Below are 24,578 nucleotides of genomic sequence, written 5' to 3' on the forward strand. Positions count from 1 at the left end.
TTCATATCTATAAGACTTCAAGTTGCAACGACTTCAAAGCAGTCTCTGCACTACTTTGGTCCGAATTTGATGCGTTTTGAGGTCCATAGACAAAGGCCACAGGACAACCATTAGTCGTGCACTCCACAAATCTGGCCTTTATGGAAGAGTGCCAAGAAGAAACCCATTGTTGAAAGAAAGCCATAGTCGTGTTTGCAGTTTGCAAGAAGTCGTGTTTGCAGTTTGCAAGAAGCCATCCATGTGGGGGGGGGGGGAAGACACCGAAAACATGTGGAAGAAGGTGTCTGGTCAGATGAAACCAAAATTGAACTTTTTGGCCTAAAAGCAAAACGCTATGTGTGGCGGAAAACGAACACTGCAAATCACCACCATGAAACATGGTGGTGGCAGCATCCTGTTGTGGGGATGCTTTTCTTCAGCAGGGACAGGGAAGCTGGTCAGAGTTGATGGGAAGATGGATCTAGCCGAATGCAGGGCAATCTTAGAAAAAAACCTGTTGGGAGTCGGCAAAAGACTTGAGACTGGAGCAAAGGTTCACCTTCCAGCAGGACAATGACCCTAAAAATACAGCCAGAGCTACAATGTAATGGTTTAGATCAAAGCATATTCATGTGTTAGAATGGCCCAAAGTCCAGACCTAAATCCAATTGAGAATCTGTGGCAAGACTTGAAAATTGCATCCAATCTGACAGTACTGACTCAAATGCACGCTACACTTATTTGTAAAAAAAAGTTTAAAAAAAAAAAATTATTTTCCTTCCATTTCTCAATTATTTGGCACTTTGTGTTGGGTCTATCATACAAGATCACAATAAAATACATTTATATTTTTGGTTGTGCGTGACAAAATGTGGAATATTTCAAGGACTATGAATATATTTTCAAGGCACTGTAACCACATTCGGTCTCTGCTGCAATGAAAAGTCAAGCAGTGTTATCCGCCCTGCCCAGTTCTCCCTCTAAACTACAGAGGAAGGCTCCGATTAGTGGAGGTAACAGGGAGAACTGGATGGACTGATGTCTTTTTTCAACCTCACTAACTATGCAAGATGTTCTGTAGTCCAGCAGGAGAGAACTGAGCAGGACTGACAAACACTGCTTGGTAGTTTAGTGTAGCAGGGGCATTGTGCTGTCAGCGCAAACTGGACGTTAGGAGCAGATTGGATTTTGGCAGGATAAAAAAGGTCATATACAGTAAATGTACCTGCAGTTTGTTTTTTTTTTTTTAAAAAGAGGCAAAAAACGTATGGAATGCGCAGGCATTGAAGAGATTTCCTGAATATATTTATTTTGATCAGACATACAATAATCTTAAAATAAAAATGCAACACAAAAGATGCCAGAGTAGCTCCTAGCAGCTATTATGCTGGTTATTGTATTTAAAGTTAAGAGTCTGCCCTTTAAAGTGATATTAAAGGCAATTTTTTTATTTTTTAAAAATAAACATGGTATACTTACCTGCTGTGTGCAGTGGCTTTGCAAAGAACAGCCCCGATACTCCTCTTCTCAGGTCCCCCGACGATGCTCCTGGCCCCTTCCTCCTGCTGAGTGTCTCCAGAGCAAACAGCTTGTAATGGGGGCAACCAGGCAGGCTTGCTCCTAAGCCATGGCTCTGCGAATCTATTAGCACACAAAGCTGTAACTCGGCCCCACCCGCTCTCTCTCCTCAATGGCTCCCATTGCTGTCTCAGCCAATGAGGAGGGGCTGCTGCAAAGAGGTTTTATTTAACCTTCATGCATAGAATGCATTAAAAGGTAAAAAAAAAAATACTTGAGCCTTTAGAACCACTTTAATAGCAATGCACTTTTGTTCAAGTGAACTTTCAGCAACTACAGACATGCACAAAAGTAAAAACGAAAATCAATTTAGAGGAAAAAGCTACATCAGCATTGCTGGGCCCCATACAATAAAACCACTATGAATGGAGATGTGATATATGCCCAGAAATGTGCTGCATGGGAAAAACTGGATTTTTGACTTACCGTAAAATCCTTTTCTCTGAAGTTCATTGACAGACAGCTCCATATTCTTGACCATTGCTGCCCCTTACAGGAGGAGGACCCTAGGCAGGAAAAATCTTTACCACGCCTATGGGGCAGTCCCTGCAGGGATACACCCACTCTGCTATAGGATTCAGTTTTGTTGCAAGCAGTGTTTTAGAAGAAAAAAAAAAAAAACACACACATCCCACTCAGAAATAGAGGGGCGGGTGCTGTGTCTGTCAATGAACTTCAGAGAAAAGGATTTTACAGTAAGTAAAAAATCCAGTTTTCTCCATCCTTCATTAACAGACACAGCTCCATATTCTTCTTGATCATTGGGACGTCCCAAAGCAGTATTTGCATGAGGGGTGGGAAAACAATGCAGGAAAGAACGTAATTCCCCAAAGGCTAAACTTGGCCAACTAGTGAACATGGAACTCAACCAGGAACAACTGGAGCTTACCTAGAAAACGTACACCCTCAGAGAAAATTTTCGCTTTTAACCGCTTGCCGACTGCTCACAGTATATTTACTGCGGCAGTCAGCCCCTCACAGGCAGAGTGACGTAGGTCTACGTCGCTCGCCTGTGAGGCTCTGGGGAGCGGGCGCGCTCCCGCGCGGTCATGGACCCCCCCCCGCGCGTGTGACCAGCGGACCCGATGTCCGCCGGTCACTCGGCGATCGGCGGGGGAGAGGGACAATGTCAGGCAGCTTGTGTAAACAAGCCACCTGTCATTCTCCTCGGTGTAAAGACACTGATCACACGGATCTATGTAGATCCGTTGATCAGTGTCCTTACAGCTCAAGCCACAGCCAATCACAGTAGAAAGCACGCCCCTAGGGACACACACAGCCCCTCCCTCCCAAATAAAGTTAACCCCTTCACTACCAGCGTATTTTTACAGTAACAGTGCATATGTATAGCACTGATTACTGTAGAAATGTCACTGGTAACCCCAAAAGTGTCAAAAATGTCAGTCAAGGGTCCGATCTGTCCGCCCCAATGTCGCAGTACCGCAAAAAAAAAAAATCGCAGATAGCCGCCATTACACGTTAAAAAAAAAACAACAAAAATTACAAAAATCTTTCCCTTTGTTAGTAAACGCGATAACTTTTGCGCAAACCAATCAAAATACGCTTTTTGCGATTTTTTTACCAAACATAGGTAGCATAAAACAAATTGACCGAAAATGTTAAAAAATTTAGATTTTTACATTTTTTTTGGGGGGAATTTCAAAAAATGTGAAAAATATTGTTGTTTTTGCAAAATGTACGCTCTTTTTTTGTTTATAGCGCAAAAAGTAAAAATCGCACGGGTGATCAAATACCACCAAAAGAAAGCTCTGTTTGTGGGAAAAAAGGACGTCAAATTAGTTTAGGTACAGCGTCGCACGACCGCGCAATTGTCCGTTAAAGTCACGCAGTGCCGAATCGCAAAATACCCCCTGGTCGTTAAGCAGGAAAATCCTCCGGGGCTTAAGTGGTTAAACGGCAGCCTGCAAAACCTTGCAGCCAAAAGAAGCATCCAAGGATGCCTACAACTCTATTTTGTAGAATTTTGTAAACGTGTGCACAGACGACCGGGTTGCCGCCTTGCAAGCTTGCATTACTGACACCTGATGGCAAAAAGCCCAAGAGGCACTCAGCACCCTAGTAGAATGCGCCTTCACAGGGAAAGGTGGAACCTGACCCTTCAGTGAATAAGCCTGTACCAACGTCTGCCTGATCCATTTGGATATGGTCGTGGCAGACGCAGCCAACCCCTTCTGAGGTCCCTCCGTGAGGACAAAGGGTCAGATTTCCTGAAAGTCAGTAGCCGCCAGGTAAACCCTTCTGAGGTCCCTCCGTGAGGACAAAGGGTCAGATTTCCTGAAAGTCAGTAGCCGCCAGGTAAACCCTAATTGCTCGATCCACATCCAAAAAACGCAAGGAAATTTCCTTGGGATGCTTGGGCTTAGGACAGAGTGAAGGCAGCCATATGGCAAACCCCTTGAATAAAAGTGCAAATCAAAGCATGCGTAGCGTAGCTAAAGGACATTGGAAAAACACAGCCAAAGCTGACACTTGGCCTTTAATAGTACCCAAGGCCAAGCGCTGTTCAACCCTTCTTTGGAGAAAGGTCAAAATCCTAGCCACCGAAAAATCCTAGCCACCGAAAAAAGGCGAGGATGCACCTTCAGCGATTCACACCATGAGATGTACGATTTCCACGCACAATGATGGATCTTCCTGGAGGTAGATTTTCTAGCCTTTAACAGTGTAGGAATCACCGAGTCAGAAAGACCCCTGTCCTTCAATACCTGGCTTTCAACAGCCACGCCGTTAAAGCCAGCGATTGTAACACAGGATGAAAATTGGCCCTTGAGACAGCAGATCTTCCCTGAGAGGAAATCTCCAAGGAGCATCTGCGTCCAACCTTACAGAGCTACGTACCAAGACTGGCGAGACCAGAATCCCTGGTCGCAGGGGAGGGAACGCATAGATCAGCAAACACTGACTCCAAGGAGCCATCTGTGGTGTCGGCCGGAGGATCCCGAGACCTGGCTACAAACCTATATAGCTTCTTGTTGAGTCGAGAGGCTAACAGGTCGACATCAGGTGTTCACCACCGGACACAGCAGGTGAAACACCTCCAGGTGCAGGGATCATTCCCCAGGTAATCCGCCTGCCAGTTCTCCACTCCTGGGATGTGCACAGCGGAAAGGGCTGGAACAAAATTTTCTGCTTATTTCAGGATCTCAGCCACCTCCTGGGCCGCCAAGACACTCTTGGTGCCTCCTACAGCGAAGCAAAGAAAACGCTGGTGTCCAGCGTAAATAGGGATGTGTAGATATGCGTTCTTGATATCAATGGAGGCCAAAAAGTTTCCTTGGTGTAGGGACGCCACTACCATGAGAATGGACTCCATTCCAAACTTCTATACCCACACAAAGCGCTTCAAAGCCTTGAGGTCCAGGATTGGACGCACTTTGCCTTCTTTCCTGGGAACAGTGAACGGGTTTCAATAGAACCCCTGAAAGCGTTCCCGAGAGGGAACCGGCACAATCACCCCTTGCGACAGTAGATCTTGTACTGCCTCTCTTAGATCCCTTAACCGACCTGGAGATAGGCGTAGATTGGATGGGAAGAATCTGTCCGACGGTTGATACCTGAATTCAATCTTGTAACCCGATGGGATCAGTTCGTGGAATAATTTGTCCTGAATCAAGGCGGTCCATGGTTCCGGAAAGAAGCGAAGATTTCCCCCACCCCTGTTACGGGTGAGGGCATCCCTTCGTGCAGATGGGGATTTGTCTGTAGATCTGGATTGGCCTGCTCTCGGCTTACCCGGATCATGTCTTCTTGGAATCCCCAGAAGACCTAAATGGCTTAGATCCTTTCTCCTGCGTGTCGGGGTGAATGAAAAGGCCACCTGTGGGCTGTAAAATAAGGCCCCCATCTATTATGTGGTGACTTGCTCTTAGAGGATTGAGGAAGAAGAGTACTCTTCCCACCTGCAAGACCCTTGATTGTTCCTGGGACTCCATATGAACCCTGGAATAGCGTGATATCATCCCTTTAAAATACAAAAGGCAAGCTAAGACCGAAGTCCCAGCCGGGAACTAGGTCCTACTCCTAAACTAGGCAGAAAAACAATCCTATAGCAGAGTGAGTGGGTGCATGCCTGCAGGGACTGCCCCATAGGCGTGGTTAAGATTTTTCCTGCCTAGTGTCCTACTCTTGTAGGTGGCAGCATAACTTAATGGTCAAGAAGAATATGGAGGTGCTTCTGCCAATGAACGATAGAGAAACCAACAATTCTGAGAAAGAATTGTGATCTTGCAAATTAAAACTGAAAAAAGCATTGATGGCAAAAGGTAAGCGTTAAAAAGATGCCATATCCAGTATTAAAATGTAAATAAAGGGTTCGGACAAAAAAAGAAAAGAAAAAAATAAATAATAATTCTCACCTCTCTGGTAGAATCCAGGAGAGTTATTTTGACATCATCCTCTGTTCCCCAGGTCTTTTGAGATTTCCAAACCAGGTCAGCGGGAGGACTGTGCAAAGCTCCAGCACCAGCAGCCCATATCTATTATAATAACATGACATATAAATGCAAAATGATACCCTTAATACGGTGTAAAAACCGACACGTAAAATTTATGGAGCTCGTCTGTGCATTAAACAATTAAATTACACTTCTTTAAATGTTGTTTCATTTTGGCAGTTGTAAGCACAGACTGCACAGCATACACAGCCTGCCTGCACTATAAATAAAAATTAGACACAGGGGATTTTGCAGGGAGTAAAAAAAAAAAAAAAAAAATCCTATTTTCAATTTCTCGTTCGTTTTAGGACACGGTCTTAAACCATTAGGACATCCAAAATCAGTCCAACTGAGGAGTAGCACCAGGAAAAAAAAAAAAAAAAAAAAAACACACTAATAATAGGTCCTACATAACAAGAACTAGGAACCGTCTGCAGTTCAAAAAGCTGCCCCAAGGACCTCACACCCCATGCTGGCATCTGATGATGCAGAAAAGTCTACCAGGTAGAACCCTTGTAAACAGAATACCAAGTGGCAGCCTTGCAAATCTGGGGAACAGAGGCCCAGTGCAAGAAAGCCTCAGGATGTGCGCGCTGCCCTAGTGGCTTAGTGGAGCGAGCCCTGACTGCAAGTGGGGGCCCTATCCTAAACCCATAAGCTTGAGTGACAACCTGTATATGCCACCTAGAGATGGTAGAATGGGAAGCCGATGCACCCTTTCTATGCCCATCCAAAATGACAAAAAGGAATCGGTCTTCCTGAAAGAAGCAGTGGCTGAAAGCCTTGCACAGCCCAAACTACATCCAAAGAATTGAGGGAAATTTTCCTCTGATTAACTAGAGGGAGAAAGAGAGGGATGCAAGAACAATAAAGATTACAGCGATTGTAAAGCCAGGTTTTTTTTTTATCTTAATGCAACAGGAGGTAGGAGCCAGGAGAGGAGAAGGATCCGGGCCATTCTGTGAAAAACCACTTCACAGAGCAGGTAAATAACATGTTTGTTATTTTTATGGGAAAAAAAAGACTTTACAATCACTTACAAACCACAGGTCTCAATACCACCTTTTTCTTGTGCAAAGCAAAGAATAAAATAAAAATTCCTTGCAGAATAAGGACAAAGCGCGTAAAAGGTGTAAACAGGGGCTTCTGGAAAGAGAGAAAAGGAAAAGAAACAAAAAAAAAAAAAAAGTCTGAACTGGGGGGGACCCTCATGAAGACTCCCTGCACAAAAGTTCCTAATAAGAATGTGGCAAGCCAATAGTCTCCAAAACAGAAAAGAAAGAGCAGAGACCCTTGATTAAAAGCAAAACAATGATCCAAAACCAACTGCAGAAAAAAAAAATTGCAAATGGTTGCCAGCAGTTACAGTGTATCATTACTGCTCACTCACTGACTGCTAGAGGTTACAGCACACACTATGGCTCACTGTTTATTTTTTCGAGGTTACAGCACATGACTACTGCTTGTTGATTGGTTTCTAGAGATTACTGTACAATAACACTGCTCACTAATTGGTTACTAGAGGTAACTGCACATCCTTACAGATCAATAATTGGTTGCAAGAGGTTAGTGCACATCATTACTGCCCACTGATTGGTTTCTTGGTGCACACCATGGACTGGGGAGGTGACGGGACCCATCAATAGATAGAAAACTCCTAATGATACTAGTACTCCTGGGATCAGTGGCATTGCTGGGGAAAGGGAGTGACCAGTGGCAATACTGAGGGGTAGATGGGATCAGTGGCAGTGGTGGAGGGATGGGATTAGTCAGGAGGCAGTACACTGTGGCAAATTCTGAATCATGTAGAGCAAAGCAGGAAATCTTTGGCAAGTATATAGTAGGGGATTCTACACTGACCACCAATGTGAGGGGAGATTCTACACTGACCACCAATATGAGGGGCAATTTGCACTGACCACAATGCAATGGGTGATTTTACGCCCCCCCCCCCCACCCATATAAAAAGAGGGATTTCTACACTGACACCAATGTAATAAGAGTATTTCTACCAACCACCAGTGTAAGGGGGAATATACAATGACCTCCATGTAAGCGGGAGTTTACACTGACAACCATTGTTGAATAGATTTGTACTGACCACCAATGCAAGGGCAATTCTGCACTTACCACCACTGTAAAGGGAAGTGTACATTGATCACCAATGTAATGAAGACGTTACACTGACAACCAAAGTAAGGGGGACATTTACACTGACCACTAGTGTGAATGAAAGGATTTTTCACCAAGCCCAATGTAATGAGAAGATTTACACTGACCACCAATGTAACAGACATTTAGACTGCATTCACATTTCTTGTGTCAGGAAAACATGCAAAATTGTTTTCCTAACACCACAGAAATGTGCTGCCCTTCATCTGATACACAGCAGTGGCATTAATTGTTAATGACACCTTCACGCATCTGCTGAGATGTGCGTATTCACATCCACCAAAATTCAGGGTGCTGTGCCACCATGGTGTTTTGAAAAAAGGTTCCCCCTCCAATTTGCTTACATTTGCAGAACAGGCTGATGGTAGGCTTAATGACCTCAGTTGTAGGCAGGACTTTCAAGCCTTTATCTCCCCAGTGGGCAGCATTCAACAGAAGTGAAGGTAGATATGACCTCAGGGTGTCATGATATACATATCAATGCTGCCTCTATTTACATATCAATGCAGCTGGTCCACGGCTATTTACATATTAATGCCACACAATTTACATATCATTGCAGGTTATTTACAGGTAAACACAGGGTCTGCAGGTGAGTCATCTGTACATGGCAATAGGGCAGAGCTGGGCAGCTATGGGACTAAAACTTTAGGGGAATTTAAACAGGGATAGTTGGCAAGTATGAGGCAGCTGCTTTGGGCCCCACAACAATGATGGGGCCCAGGGCAGCTGCACCTTTTGCCCTGCCTTAAAGATGGCCCTGGTCCTATAACACCTTTAGGTGCAGGAAGCATTCTCCCAGATGACAACACTTGCCTGCAAATTGTCTATACTGGGATAGTAAAAAGCTAATAAGGCAAGAATCCGCAGTTCCATCCAAGACAGCATCTGCTCTACCTCTCTTGCCTCTGCAAGAGGTCATGTTACTTATCTGATGATTTAACTGAATCCAAATAAGATGGCCACCCAAAAGCTTAATTCAATACCGAAGGGACATCCAGATCACTTGATGTTCCAGGATGTGGATTGGGAAACTAGGTTCCTCTGTCAACCAAAGCTCCTGCACCAAAAGGGGCCCAGCACCTGGCAGCAGAGGGCTTGAAAATGATTTGCAGAGCCTTGGAGTGCCAAACCTTGTGCCTGGTTAGAGAGTCCCCCTCTGGAAGGAAGAGGGTCACAATGTGGAAGCTAAAACCAAAAGGAACACTTCTTGGAGGAACTGAACAAAAATCTTGGCAGGAACAGATGGAGGGGACTTAAATTTGCTCCTTAGGTTCTTCTGTCAACGGAAAAAGCTATTGCTCCCAAGAGCATTTCTGATGAATGCATTCAGAGCCAGCCCAATAAAACCAAATCAAAGGTCAAAAGGTTCAAATAATTTAATTTAGGAAAGTTCCGCAGTCCACCACTTTAACCGCAGAGCCCTACATTAGAGTATGTGCTCTAATAAAAGACATATCTGAGGCCATCGCAACTAACCTTTGAACAGCCCATACATATGGTCCTCACGCACAATGATCTAAAGGGTCAATGACATCAGCAGTTAAATCCTTTAGAAATTTGGACCAATCAGACATGGTTTGGCAAAGAAAAATTACCCTCCAAGGGTATTGTAGGCAACTTGAAGAAGGAGAGAAAGGGCTGGATCAACAGTGGGAACGAACCACTTTTGAACAAAAAGGACAGAACCCATGTGGAGCCTACTTCTTGATGGTCACTTCCAGGCTCATCCCACAACATCCAGTTTAGTGAGGTCTAGTGCACTCCAAACCACAGGCTAAGCATGAATGTACTCCATAGCAGCGAGTCAGGGGAGTACACCAGCAGCTATGTAGAGAGCCTTGAGGGGAAAAAGTTGGTAAGAAAAAAAAAAAAAAAAAAAGAAGAAGAAACACAAACTAGGTTTGTGTAACATAGCAGAACTAAAGAAAATACATTTATCCTCCTAGGACTCAAACCGCTCAGGCATGACCAGAGTAGGAGAGTTTATATTCTCTTGGACTAGCCGACAGTTTTTTTTTTCTTATTTCCAGTGTCCAACACTGCCAACTGTATAATGTAAAATCTAAAAGGTTTAAGACTTCTTTTGTCCCTCAATGGGGAAGAAAAAAACAACAAAAACATTTGCGTACTTACGAATGCAGACGTAGGAAATGCTTTAAAACATTTGTCTGAGAACATATTTAGTGTAGATGCCAATAGCCATTGCCTTCTAAAACTAGCTTGAAAAAGCCATCTTTGGGCACCAGTGTGTTCCAGCCTTTGTTGAAAAGCTACATCCACATTTCTGATAACTGAGCGCTGCTTAGCCTGTTAAACACCTTATGTCCATTTGCACATATACGATACTCAAAAACTAAGGTACTCAACAGGACAGACAACTAAATTTCTAATTTGAAAGTCCCAAATATTTTCCAGCACACATTTTATTTTTTATGACATAAATGATGCTTTTTTTTTTTTTTTAAAAAGGCAACAAATAACAGTTAAGGGTTCTATCACTGCTGGCTTGCTTCTAAAGGTATTACAACAACAAAGGTAAGAATACTTACCTATGGGATTGTGCTTTAAACCATAAAACACAGTGGTTAACCTAAAAAAACACAGAATACAAGGTCTCTTCATTTAGTACTTACAGTAACACGTTGGCCAGCTTTAAGGATGAATCGCCCTGGAAGCTTATAACTAATCTCAGGAAGGCTTCCATGCTCTCTATTAACTGTCCATGCACTTAGTTGTTGATCCTGTGTAACAAAAATAGTTTTATTACAGCGAATACAATTCAGTGAAACACGTAAAAAATATATACCAATAAACCTAACCGTAAGAAACAAAAAAAAAATGTGATTTACAGATGAGTTCAAAGACTTTAAAATTCCATCCACATGGCCAAAATAAAGATCACTATCTCTGTTAAAGCGTTGCAAGTTGAATCTTATACATGTGTTGGGTGCACTGCTGTACCAGCCTGTATAAAAGATTTTGAATAGCTTGCAATATACACATCTTCAAGAGAGGGGAAAAAAATGGATTTTTGTAAAATCTTACCGTAAAATCCTTTTCTCTTAGCTCATTGACAGACGTAGTCCTCGGTGATACACCACCTTCGGGTTATGTTGCCTCCACAGGAGCAGGACTAGACAGGAAATTAAAAAGCTCTGGCCACACCCCAGGGGCAGTCCCAGAGGGTATATCCTCTCTCTCTCTGCCTCAGCAAATCAGTTATGTGAAAAAGCAGTCTTTAGAGATTTTAACCCAACTCAAAAAAACAGAGGGGCGGGGACTACGTCTGTCAATGAGCTAAGAGAAAAGGATTTTACGGTAAGATTTTACAAAAATCCATTTTTCTCTAGCGCTCATTGACAGACGTAGTCCTCGGTGATACACCACCTTCGGGACGTCCCAGAGCAGTATCACAACTGAGGGGTGGGAAAATGGAAATCAAATCCCAATCTAGAAGGCCCAACCGGTGCCAACTAGAAGTTTACAATGCTCATCCTTAATGATGAGACTCAACAAAAAAAGAGAAAACAATTTTTTTTTTTTTTTTTTCAAACAGAAAAAAAAAACCCTCGAGGTAGACCACCGGTCTCCTCAAATTGCGGCCTGCAAAACCTTGCGGCCAAATGAGGCATCCGCCGATGCCGTCACATCAATTTTATAGAATTTTGTAAAGGTATGTACTGACGACCAGGTGGCCGCCTTACATACCTGGACCACTGACGCCTGATGGCGAAAGGCCCAGGAAGTACTGAGCGCTCGAGTGGAGTGCGCCCTAACAGGGAACGGAGGACTCTGACCCTTAATAGAATAAGCCTGTACCACCGTTTGTCTAATCCATTTGGCAATGGTCGCGGCAGATGCAGGCAAACCCTTTCTGGGGCCATCCGTGATCACAAAAAGTGAATCCGTCTTACGGAATGATTCCGTAGCTTTCAGGTATACCCTGATTGCCCGAACCACATCTAAGGAATGCAACGCATGTTCCCGATGATGCTTGGGCTGAGGACACAAGGAAGGTAGTACAATATCTTCATTCAGATGAAAGTCTGAAAACCACCTTGGGAAGAAAGGATGGCTTAGGATGAAGTACTACCTTATCCCTATGAATCACTAGGTATGGTGACTGGCATGATAATGTAGCCAGTTCTGACACCCTGCGAGCAGAAGTAATAGCCACCAAGAAGGCCACCTTCTGGGATAAAGTAAGCAAGGGAATCTCCCTGATGTTTTCAAAGGGAGGTTTCTGTAGAACCGACAAAACCAAATTAAGATCCCAAGGCGGTAAGGGCGCGCGGACTGGAGGAGCCAGGTGCCGCACCCCCTGGATGAAATTCCGCACCAAGGATTTGGTAGCTAAAGGCTTCTGAAAGAAGATTGCTAATGCTGAAACTTGACCCTTGATGGTGCTCAAGGCTAGCTTCTGCTCAACCCCTTGTTGCAAAAAGGCCAATATCCGAGACACCGAATAGGTACGTGGAGGAAATCCTAAAGATTCGCACCACGCAATATAAGTTTTCCATGTGTGATAATAGACTTTGCTGGAAGTCGCTTTCCTTGCTTTAATAAGGGTAGGAATGACTGAAGCTGACAAACCTCTGTCCTTCAGTACTTGGGTCTCAATGGCCAGGCCATTAAACCCAGTGACTGTAAAGCATGATGGTAAATTGGTCCTTGAGACCACAGACACTCCCTGAGACGAAGTTCCCACGGAATGTGTACGACTAACATGTCCAAGTCGGCCAGGCCGGCTTGAGGAGGCCAGCCTAGAATTTCTAGGACCACTGGCGCTGATTGAATCTGAACCAGGCGTCCCTAGAGGTATCTGGCCCCGACCATCCGAGAAAGTCTGGTCGTTTTCTGTTCCCACACATTTATCAGATACCTGATAGTTATCAGGAAAGGTGATCTTTTCTGGTTGAACCTCAGGGACCGAAGTCACCCGACTAGAGGCTACTTGGCCTATCTGGTCAACCAGATCCGATTCCTGTGAGGTATCGGGACTAATCTTGGGAAAAGGTAAAGGAAAAGATCTATTCAGGGAACGGTAACTACCGCTTCCTGTAGTACTTAAATGTTGGAAGGGAAGAATCGCACCGGTAGTAGTGGTTGATGCTCGATCTAATGTCCTGAATACCGGTGAAAACGTCCCCCCACCCTGAAACCGGGTGGGGGCGCACCTTCAGGCTGTGTACTCCTTTGCTTCGGGTTTGGCTGGGTTGGTCCCCTTCTTGAACCCTCCTGGAGGAGTCTTGCCTTTCCCGCTAGTACCAGCCGGGCGCCCTTTATGGGCGGTAAAGAAAGGTCCTCGCTTGTTGCGAGGTCCCTTAGCTTTAGCAGCCTGTGGCAAAAAAGTGCTCTTGCCCCCAGTGGCATCCTTAATGATTTCATCTAGGTTGGCCCCAAATAGACGATTCCCCTGAAAGGGGAGATTTGTCAAGGTCTTTTTGGAACCTAGGTCAGCTGACCAGCATTTTAACCACAGCACACGTCTGAGGATCACCGCTGACATAGATGCATGCCCTAATAAGGGAGTAGTGTCCAAGGCTGCGTCACAGATAAACTGTAGCCCTTGTATAATCTGTTCCATCAAATCAGATGTCTCCTGGGGAATATCTTTTCCCCTAAGTTCTTGGCGTACCATTTTCGCCCATTCCGTAAGTGTCTGGGAAACTAGACCAATAACAATTACTGGTCTAAAAGCTGACCCTATCAGAGAGAAGATGGTGCGGGACTCTGCTTCCATCTTTCGATCCACCGGATCCTTAAAGGACGAAGTGTCCTCCACTGGAATAACCGTGGCTTTATTCAGCCTGGAAATAGGCGGATCCACGACTGGTGGTACCGTCCATTTCTTAATGATGGATTCCTCAAACGGATAGCGTCTAGCAATACGCTTGGAAATAGTAAAGGTACGTTTAGAATGCTCCCATTCTCCTTTAATCTGATTACCGAAACATTTAGGTACAGGAAAAGCCTTCATCGTCTTGATGGGCTTATTAGTACCAAAGGGAATCTCTGTTTCAGTTGCCTCTGCCGGTAAAGCCTCAAGTTTTAAGGTTTCCTGCACTGCCACAACTAGTGCGTCCACCAATGCTTCTTCCTGAATAATAGCAGGAGAAGAAGCGTCCTCCTCACTGTCTGAGGGGGCTTTACCTGGGATAACAGCCCTTGCAGAGGAACCTGCAATTGCCGTTACCACCTCTGAATCTGAGTCAGAGGTGTCAGATGGTATAGGGGTAGGCGGGGGTCGCTTCCTTGACCCCCGTCCCTGACAGGCCGCCTCCACCCGAGCCACCATAGACTCCAACATTGCTGTAAATGACTCTATACTCTGTGCACCGGCGGGTCCCGTGGCCCCCTCGAGGGAAACAGGTGGGGGAATATGTGTGGCAGGGTCCATGATAATTCCAGTTACTTCCTGGATAATATAATTCAAAAATAAAACTTTTTTTTTTTTTTTTTTTCGACCCCCAGCGCCACAAAAGCCCCTTAGTGTTACCTGCTAGGGATCCCTATCGATCGAGAGAGAGAGATAGACCCCCAGGCTCACCACTTGATGCTCAGAGTTTAACTGCAACAGGTTACAGCGCTGTCTTGACAAACAGGAAGTCTTTTGGCTGGCTGCCCAGGAAAAAAGGAGGCGGCTCCGCCCCTCTGTACGCCTTCCGGCGCCTCCCCCAAGCTCCACGAGGTGTTTGGATCACCTCAAACATGGCCGCCCCCATGCTGGAGACACGAGGCTACGCCAAAATGGCGGCTCGTGCGATCCAGCAAAAAAACTGGCGGCGGCCCGTACTGAATAGCGGTGTGCTGCAGGGCACACAACACTCTCTCTGCATGGGGATATGGCGTGGTTGGCGGTACCGGCCCTGGCGGACCGCATGGCCGTTCGGGAGGCCTGCTAATAGCTGGAGATCTGATTAGGAAGGCAGTCTACATGTCCGTGGCTTCTGACTGGTAGGTATTCCCAGAATGCCACAGATTACATCTTTAAAACATGTATACAATTAGATTGTTAGCTCCCAAACCAAGCCTCCTGGCTTTTTGCACACATAAAATCACACTCAAAGTAGGAGGATCTGTGTCATGTTGTAGGATAGAGGGGGACTCTATCTTACCATACAGAGAGGGGCCCGCGTTCACCACAAGACCCGTCAGGGGGAAAGGGGGAACATACTACTCACCATACCGGAACCAGGCGGGCACCAACTCCTGACAGTACCCCTCTCCACCGGGGCGGGAGGGCTGTCGACCGATACGGACGCCGTGACTCATGGTCTTTGGCGTTTCAGCGAGACGTTTAACTCGCGTGGACAGTCCTTTAATGGGACTATGTTGCGGCCGACCCAGCGCGGAGCTATGGCCTGCACGCGCTCGTAGGCTGAACTGGGGTGACCACCACTTTGATATCCCAAAGCAGTGTCAACATGAGGGGTGGGAAAACACAGCAATACACAAATTCCCAAAAAGGCTAAACAGAGCCAACCAGGTAAACCAGGAGCTCAACCAGGAACAACTGGAGTGCACCAACCAGAAAAAATACACCTTCAAGAGGCAGGAGCCTCTGCAACAGCAGCCTGCAAAACTTTGTGGCTGAACGCAGCATCCGCAGGTGGGAGTACATCCACCTAGTAAACTTTGTCAATGTATGCACAGAGAACCATGTTTCCGCCTTGCACACTTGGACCACTGACGTCTGATGAAGGAAGGCACAGAAGGCACTAAGCGTCCTTGAAGAATGAGCCTCAACAAGGAAAGGAGGTACCTGACCCCTGATGGAATAGGCCTGCACCACCGTCTGCCTAATCCATCTAGAAATGGTCACAGCAGATGCGGCCTGCCCCTTATGAGATCCATCCATAAGGACAAACCGGGAATCCGATTTCTGAATTGACTCAGTCGCCGCCAGGTACACCCAAAATCCCCGAACCATATTCAGGGTAAATAAAGCAATTTCTTTAGGATGTTTTGGCTTAGGGCATAAGGAAGGCAACATAATGTCTTCAGTCAAGTGGAAAGTCGAGACGCCTTAGGAAGGAACGACTGACAGGGACACAGCACCACTTTGTCCCTGTGAACACCAGGTAAGGTGACCAACAAGACAATGCAGCCACCTCCGACACCCTGCGTGCAGAAGTAATAGCCACCAAGATGGCCAACCTTCTGTGAAAGATTCTGGAAGATCGGCCCTTGAGACAAAAGATCTTCTCCGAGAGGGAGTCTCCAAAGAGCATCGGCTACCAGCATTACGAGTCCTGCATACCAAGACCGGCGAGGCAAGTCTGGAGCCACCAGAATGACTGGAATCTCTTCTGCCTTTATTCTGTGCAGAAGCTGTAGTGAAGGAAAAGCGTAAATCAGATGATACTGACACCAAGGGGCCACCAGAGCGTCGGCCAAAGGATCCCGAGATCTTGCCACAAACCTCTGAACCTTCTGGTTGAGATGAGAGGCCAACAGGTGCACATCGAGAGTCCCCCACCAAAGACACAGTTGTCTAAACACTACCAGGTGCAGAGACCATTCGCACGGCTCCAATGCCTGTCGACTGAGGTAGTCCCATCTGCCAATTTTCCACCCTTGGAATGTGCACAGCAGAGAGGGCTGGAACATATCGTTCTGCCCATCTTAGAATCCTGGTTACTTCTCTGACCGCTAGGGCACTCTGGGTGCTCCCTTGATGATTGACATATGCCACAGCCGTGGCAGTGTCCAATTGAATCCTTACCGGGCACCCTTGCAGACGATCCATCCACATAGACAAGCAAAGTCTGATAGCCCGAATCTCTAGGATATTGATCGGCAGACTGGACTCCTCCTGCGTCTAAACCCCTTGAGCCAAATCTGTGCTCAAGACATCCCCCCACCCGGACAGGCTGGCGTCCGTGGAAACCACTGTCCAGTACAGGGGGAGAAAGGACTTCTCCTGTCGAAGCGCCAGGGAACGGAGCCACCAAATCAAAGATCCCCTCACAGCCCGGCTCAACAGGATCAGATTGTCCAGAGATTTAGGATTCTTATGCCATTTGGCAAGAATCTCCTTTTGCAGAGGCCTGGTATGGAACTGAGCAAACGGAACCGCTTTGAAGGTGGAGACCATCAAGCCCAGCACCTGCATGCAAGTTCTGAGAGACGACCGACTGTTGGGCAACAGGAGCAGAATCGCATGCTGCAACTTCAGCAGTTTCACCTACAGAAGAAAAACCCTGGCTGAGGCTGAATCCGAAGTCAAGCACAGGTAGTCCAGGTTGTTGGACGGAGTCCGATCTGATTTCTGAAAACTCCGTTTCCAGCCGAACTCTTGCAGAGTTCGCACAGTGATGTCCAGATCGTCTTTTAGGACAGACGGAGACTCTGCTCGCAGAAGGAGATCGTCCAGGTACCCCAGTACCACGACCCCCCTCTTCCTGAGCAAGGCTAACACAGAAGCCAACACTTTTAAAAACACCGGAGGAGCTGAGGCGAGACCAAAGGGTAAATGGATAATGCTCCTCTCCCACGGCAAAGCGAAGAAAACGCTGGTGCCCGACATATATTGGTATATGAAAGTAAGCGTCCTTGATATCGACAAAGGCCAGAAAATCCCCTTGATGAAGGGATGCCACCATTGTGCAAAAGGACTCCAGCTGAACTTTCTGAACCTGCATAAAAGCAATTCAGGGCCTTGAGGTCCAAGATTGGATGGACCTAGCCTTCCTTCCTGGGAACAGTAAACAGATATGAATAAAATCCCTGAAAACGTTCCAACTCTGGAACTGGCACAATTACTCCTGGTGATAGCAGATCCTGCACCTTCCTGTAAAGGCCCTCCAGTGGATCCAGGGACAGGCGCAAGTTGGACGCAAAGAACCTTGCCAGAGGCAAGGACTGAAACTCGATCTCGTAACCGGACAAAATCAATTCGTAGACCTATTTGCCTTAAAAGAGGTCCACGGGTCCGGAAAAAGGTGAAGACGTTCCCCCCACCCCAGATACTGATGAGGGTGCCCCTTCTGGCAGAGGAGGGCTCGTCTGTGGGACCAGTGGAACCCACTTGACTTACCAGCCCAGGGTCTCTTGGTCCCGTGAAGTTACGGGTGGATTTTGAGCCCTTGTCCTGCGAGCACACGAGACAAAATGGCCGTTTGTGAGCCGAGAAGAAAAGACCACGTTTATGACGGGGCTCTTTGCTCTTGGCAACCTGTGGAAGCAGAGTACTCTTACCTCTCATAAAACCTTTAATGATCTCTTCCATAGAAGCTCCGGACAGGCGGTCTCCTACAAAAGGGGTATCAGTCAACTACTTTTTGGAAGTGTGGTCCGCAGACCAGTATTTGAGCCAAATCATGCAGCAAAGGATCACAACTTTTACCGGCACTCTGCAGGCTAAATGGGCCTCATCCAGAGAGGCATCACAGATACTGTAACCCCTGTATGAACTGATACTCCAGCTAAGAAGGCTATTTGAACCCCTTCCAAATTCTGGCACAGAAGCTTTGCCCATTCCGTTAAGGTCTGGGAGACCAAGGTGATGGCAAACACTGGCCTCAAAATTAAATCTGCCATTGTGAAAAGGTATCGGACCAGAGCCTCAGCTCTCTTGTCCACAGGGTAATCCTCCACTGGTAGAAGCGTGGCTTTATTTAATCTGGAAACCTAAAAATACACCACCGGTGGTCAGTTTCTCCCAAAGGTGCTCTTCAAAAGGATACTTCCTAGCGAAACGCTTCTGTATCCCAACCATGCTTTTCAGGGATCCCCACTGACTTGCGACAATCTCGTCTAAATAGGTAGGAAAGGGGAACACCTTCGTCACCTTGGATGGTCTGCGGGTACCAATTTGCGCCGACGCAGCATTAGCTGTGTCCTCCAATTTTAAAGTTTCCCACACTGATACAATCAGTGCCTCCACAAGCACCTTTTCATTTATAAAGGCAAAAAAGCTGCCCAAACCTGCCAAGCCCTATGTGGAATAGTAATTGCCACCATCCCCTGCCCCTTGCTAAATCAATGAACTGTGATTAACCAAATTTTTTTGGAAAGCCGGGTTAAAATACAATTTCCACACTCAGGCCTGATTACTGCCAGAGCTGTTGAATCAAGAAATCACCTAGGTGTACGTTTATTAAACTGAGAAGTTTTTTTCCTCAATTCAGTTCTCAGAGGAAAATTCTCTCCTCTGCAGCCAGTTTATGAAGCCGAGAAGGTCAGTTCTCATAGGGAGAACAGAGGAGAAGTTTTTCCTCTGAAAACGACCGAGGTCCATGTAAAACTGGGTGGTCTGCATGTGATCCCACGAGATATTATGAGATTACAGCGCCGCCCAGTTTAAAAAGAACATGTAATGACTAACGAAACATCAATCTAGCTACAGATATATACATTTTTACAGATATATACATATATAAATAAATAAAAGGGGTGTTGAAATTAATCGTAGCATCAATGCATCGCGATGCAGCCTTGAACAATTCAAATTCGATGCCGAAGAACGGCCGCATCGATGCATGGATGTCATCCCGGCTCCCCCCGCCTCTCCCAGGACATCCCGGCCAGTACACTCTAAAGTTAAAACAAATCAGTGTCAGTGTTTCAGGGACCCCTTCCTACAGTGTGTAAGGGTTAATGTAAACCGATGCCTCTTACATTATGTCCGATCTTTTATCCCCGTCAGTCACGTGCTCTCTGGCCAGCCATTCCCCTCCTCCCCCTCTTCCCAGCCGGCCGGAGTGCACCAGACCGACGGCAATGAAAGATCGGACATAATGTAAGAGGCATCGGTTTACATTAACCCTTACACACTGTAGGATGGGGTCTCTGAAACACTGACACTGATTTGTTTTAACTTTAGAGTGCACTGGCCAGGATGTCCTGGGAGTGCGGGGGCTATATAATGTAAATTGGCTGTCTTATGTAAATGGGGGGCTGTCTTATGTGCGGTCTTATTTAAATGGGGGGGCTGTGTTATGTAAATAGGCTGTGGAATGTAAAGGGGACTGTTTAATGTGCAGGGGGGCTGTGGAATGTACTAAAGGGGGCTGTGCCATTTCGTATTTACGGTTCTAAAAAAAAAAAAAAAAAAAAAAAAAAAAAAAAACTGTTGTGTTCAGACTTTGCTAAATGCAGGGAGTGTCTTTTTTTTTTAAGAGCAGATAAAAAAAAAATGGAGTTCATCTGATAGCTTGAATTGTTTTAATGAAAACCACAGGCAGTAATTAAGATGCAAAAAAGACAAGTAAATGTCTCCTGCGCTCAAATGTTGCGTAAAAACCAAAGAGATAGTGGCTAAATTGTTGGCATCTGAAGTCTTGCTGCCCTCTCAGGATGATGGGTGTCCACACAAACTGAAAGCATGAAAGACAAGAGAAGTTGCACCAACCTAGAGCGATACCATAAAACATTTATTGGAAAATTGTTAAAACCACATCATACATTATACTCACTAGAGTATTCTATAAAGAAGCATAAAACCAAAGGATTCCTTTGACTGTCCAGAGACTGCAGGACCATATTCCTTAAATAGGACAAGCAAACTTGAAGGTGTCCATAGAGATAGGGCTCTGAGGAAGAGGGTTCTCCCTCGACACACGTTAGCCCTATCTATATGGACACCAAGTTCGCTTGTCCTAATTAAAGGCATATGGTCCTGCGGTCTCTGGATAGTCTAAGGAATCCTTTGGTTTTATGCTTTAATATAGCACACTCTTGTGAGTATGATGTATGACGTGGTTTTAACAATTTTCCAATGTTTTATGGTATTGCATTAGGTCAGTGCACCCTTCTCTTGTCTTTTATAGTAATTGTGATGCACCGTGGAATCGAATCGCTGACAGGATAATCGTAATTGAATCGTGAGACCAGTGTGAAGATGCGCACCTCAAATATATACATACATACATATACATATACACAGTGCTTTGCGAAAGTATTCGGCCCCCTTGAACTTTGCGACCTTTTGCCACATTTCAGGCTTCAAACAAAGATATAAAACTAATTTTTTGTGAAGAATCAACAAGTGGGACACAATCATGAAGTGGAACGAAATTTATTGGATATTTCAAACTTTGTTAAATAAAAAACTGAAAAATTGGGCGTGCAAAATTATTCAGCCCCTTTACTTTCAGTGCAGCAAACTCGCTCCAGAAGTTCAGTGAGGATCTCTGAATGATCCAATGTTGACCTAAATGACTAATGATGATAAATAGAATCCACCTGTGTGTAATCAAGTCTCCGTATAAATGCACCTGCACTGCGATAGTCTCTAAGGTCAGTTTAAAGCACAGAGTGCATCATGAAGAACAAGGAACACACCAGGCAGGTCCGAGATACTGTTGGAGAAGTTTAAAGCCGGATTTGGATACAAAAAGATTTCCCAAGCTTTAATCATCCCAAGGAGCACTGTGCAAGTGATAATATTGAAATGGGAGTATCAGACCACTGCAAATCTACTAAGACCTGGCCGTCCCTCTAAACTTTCAGCTCATACAAGGAGAAGACTGATCAGAGATGCAGCCAAGAGGCCCATGATCACTCTGGATGAACTGCAGATATCTACAGCTGAAGTGGGAAACTCTGTCCATAGGACAACAATCAGTCGTATACTGCACAAATCTGGTCTTTATGGAAGAGTGGCAAGAAGAAAGCCATTTCTTAAAGATATCCATAAAAAAGTGTCGTTTTAAAGTTTGCCACAAGCCACCTGGGAGACACAAACATGTGGAAGAAGGTGCTCTGGTCAGATGAAACCAAAATCAAACTTTTTGGCAACAATGCAAAACGTTATGTTTGGCGTAAAAGCAACACAGCTCATCACCCTGAACACACCATCCCCACTGTCAAACATGGTGGTGGCAGCATAATGGTTTGGGCCTGCTTTTCTTCAGCAGGGACAGGGAAGATGGTTAAAATTGATGGGAAGATGGATGGAGGCAAATACAGGACCATTCTGGAAGAAAACCTGATTGAGTCTGCAAAAGACCTGAGACTGGGACGGAGATGTCTTCCAACAAGACAATGATCCAAAACATAAAGCAAAATCTACAATGGAATGGTTCACAAATAAACATATCCAGGTGTTAGAATGGCCAAGTCAAAGTCCAGACCTAAAAGCAATCGAGAATCTGTAGAAAGAACTGAAAACTGCTGTTCACAAACGCTCTCCATCCAACCTCACTGAGCTTGAGCTGTTTTGCAAGGAGGAATGGGCAAAAATTTCAGTCTCTCGATGTGCAAAACTGATAGAGACATACCCCAAGCGACTTACAGCTGTAATCGCAGCAAAAGGTGGCGCTACAAAGTATTAAATTTAATTTTACATGCCCAATTTTTCAGTTTGTTAAAGTTTGAAATATCCAATAAATTTCGTTCCACTTCATAATTGTGTCCCACTTGTTGATTCTTCACAAAAAAATTAGTTTTAGATCTTTAGGTTTGAAGCCTGAAATGTGGCAAAAGGTCGCAAAGTTCAAGGGGGCCGAATACTTTCGCAAGGCACTGTGTATATTATAATATATATATATATATATATATATATATATATATACACATACACACACACACACACACACATTATATACACATATACATATATACATACACACAGGGCTCAAAATTTCAAGTCATGAGCTACTAGCCAGGCCTTAAGAGTGAAGCCCCGTACACACGTACCGAATGTCGGCCCGAACGATCGGCCGTCTTTTGTCCGGTGCTGTCCTGTCGGCTGAAAAGTGCTAAAGACTGCACACGAATTTTGTCGGCCAACAACAGCCGACTGCAGAAGTGATGTCATGTGATGGTTAACTTTCCATGTGTTTTTACTTTTCTGAGCATGCCCAGTCTTGCTAATCTGCTGTTTGTCAGCCGAATTCTGTACTGACTGAGGAACAATCGGCCGTTCTGGTGACGGCCAACAAATATTTTTAAAGTCTGCACGACAGCTTCTGTTCGGCCGAAAATGCGCTGTCGGCAGCATCATACTAACAAGCCTACAATCGGCCGATTGGTCGGCGGCCGAATATTTACGGCCGACAATCAGTACGTGTGTACGGGGCTTTACTCGCCACTTGTTGCCCCACCCAAACCCTACCCTGCTCTACCCCTAAACACGCCCTCATAAAATATCTAAAAAAATTACACTGTTAATGCTTTAGCATGTCCCCTTAAATTGCAGAGCGCCCACAGCATGTCCCCTTTCATTGCAGAGCGCCCACAGCATGTCCCCTTTCATTGCAGAGCGCCCACAGCATGTCCCCTTAAATTGCAGAGCGCCCACAGCATGTCCCCTTTCATTGCAGAGAGCCCACAGCATGTCCCCTTTCATTGCAGAGAGCCCACAGCATGTCCCCTTTCATTGCAGAGAGCCCACAGCATGTTCCCTTTCATTGCAGAGCGCCCACAGCATGTCTCCTTACATTGCAGAGCGATCATCACCGTGTGCAGAGACCAGCGTGCACTTACCTGCAGCGGGCGGCTTCTCATCAATCCTGCGCGTCCTCCGTGTCTCCCTCCTCCTCAGCCAGTTACAATCGTTTGCCTTTTGGCCAATCAGGAAACACCTGCCTCCTGATTGGCCAGTAGGAGGAGGATCCCTGTGACAATCGCGAATACTCATTCGCTATTGTCACACAATGGGTGGGCTCAGGGCACAGTGCTCTGTTCCCAGAGCCCATCCTTTTCTAAAGTAATCGCAAGCTGCCGTTAATGGCGGCGGCGGCAGGCACAGCTCGCCATCCTCAAAATTCCACTCGCAAAATGCGAGTAGGCGAGTGGATTTTTGAGGGCTATATTATATATCTATATCTCTATTCACACCAGATTCTCCACCTCTGAGCTGGAGAATCTGGGAGAGAGATATTTCAGAGTAACGGCTGTGAGATCTTCAGATCTCACTTTCATAAACTGGCAGTTTGTGACAGTACAGTCATGTACTGTGAGCAGCGGAGAATATGCTCTCTGCTCTTCATCTCAGCTACTTAAACCAGTGTTCACCAAAGATCAGCCATGATCCTGAGGAACAGGGCTTTTCTCGGTTTCATAAATAGACACCTTAAATAGAAGCTGTCTGACAAAGTAAAGCACGCTAAAATATCTCAAAAAGCAACACATAATGCCGCGATCTAAAGAAATTCAAGACGAAAAAGTAAATTATATTTATCAGTCTGAAAAGGATTGCAAAGCAACTTCTAAGGCTTTGTAAAAGACTCCAGTGAACCACAGTTATAGCCATTATTCACAAAAGGAGAAAACTTGGAACAGCGGTGAGCCTTCCCAGCAGTGGCCAGCCTGCCAAAATTACTCCAAGAGCACGACGACGACTATCAGGTGGTCATAAAAGAAACCAGAACATCTAAAAAGAAATGCAGGCCTCACTTGCCTCAGTTAAAGTCAATGTTCGTGATTCAACAATAAGACAGA

The 24,578-nt window shown here is 45.5% G+C and overlaps 1 protein-coding gene across 3 annotated transcripts in view; it reads right to left on the bottom strand.

The window, feature by feature from the left end:
- The window catches only part of LOC309554092 (lamin-B3-like), a 210,518-nt gene that overhangs the window by 37,983 nt on the left and 147,957 nt on the right, over positions 1-24,578 (bottom strand). For 2 of the 3 annotated variants that reach the window (XM_082255632.1, XM_082255631.1), the window contains exons 8-9: positions 10,820-10,927; positions 5,934-6,053 (exon numbers count right to left, since the gene is read on the bottom strand). In XM_082255632.1, the coding sequence (XP_082111758.1) occupies positions 5,934-6,053; positions 10,820-10,927 (228 nt within the window). The remainder of the gene's footprint in view (positions 1-5,933; positions 6,054-10,819; positions 10,928-24,578) is intronic. The other variant, XM_082255633.1, reaches the window with a different exon arrangement.

The sequence above is a fragment of the Pelophylax lessonae genome, assembly GCF_965119305.1.
Source record: "Pelophylax lessonae genome assembly, chromosome: 4".
Classification (NCBI taxonomy): Eukaryota; Metazoa; Chordata; class Amphibia; order Anura; family Ranidae; genus Pelophylax; species Pelophylax lessonae.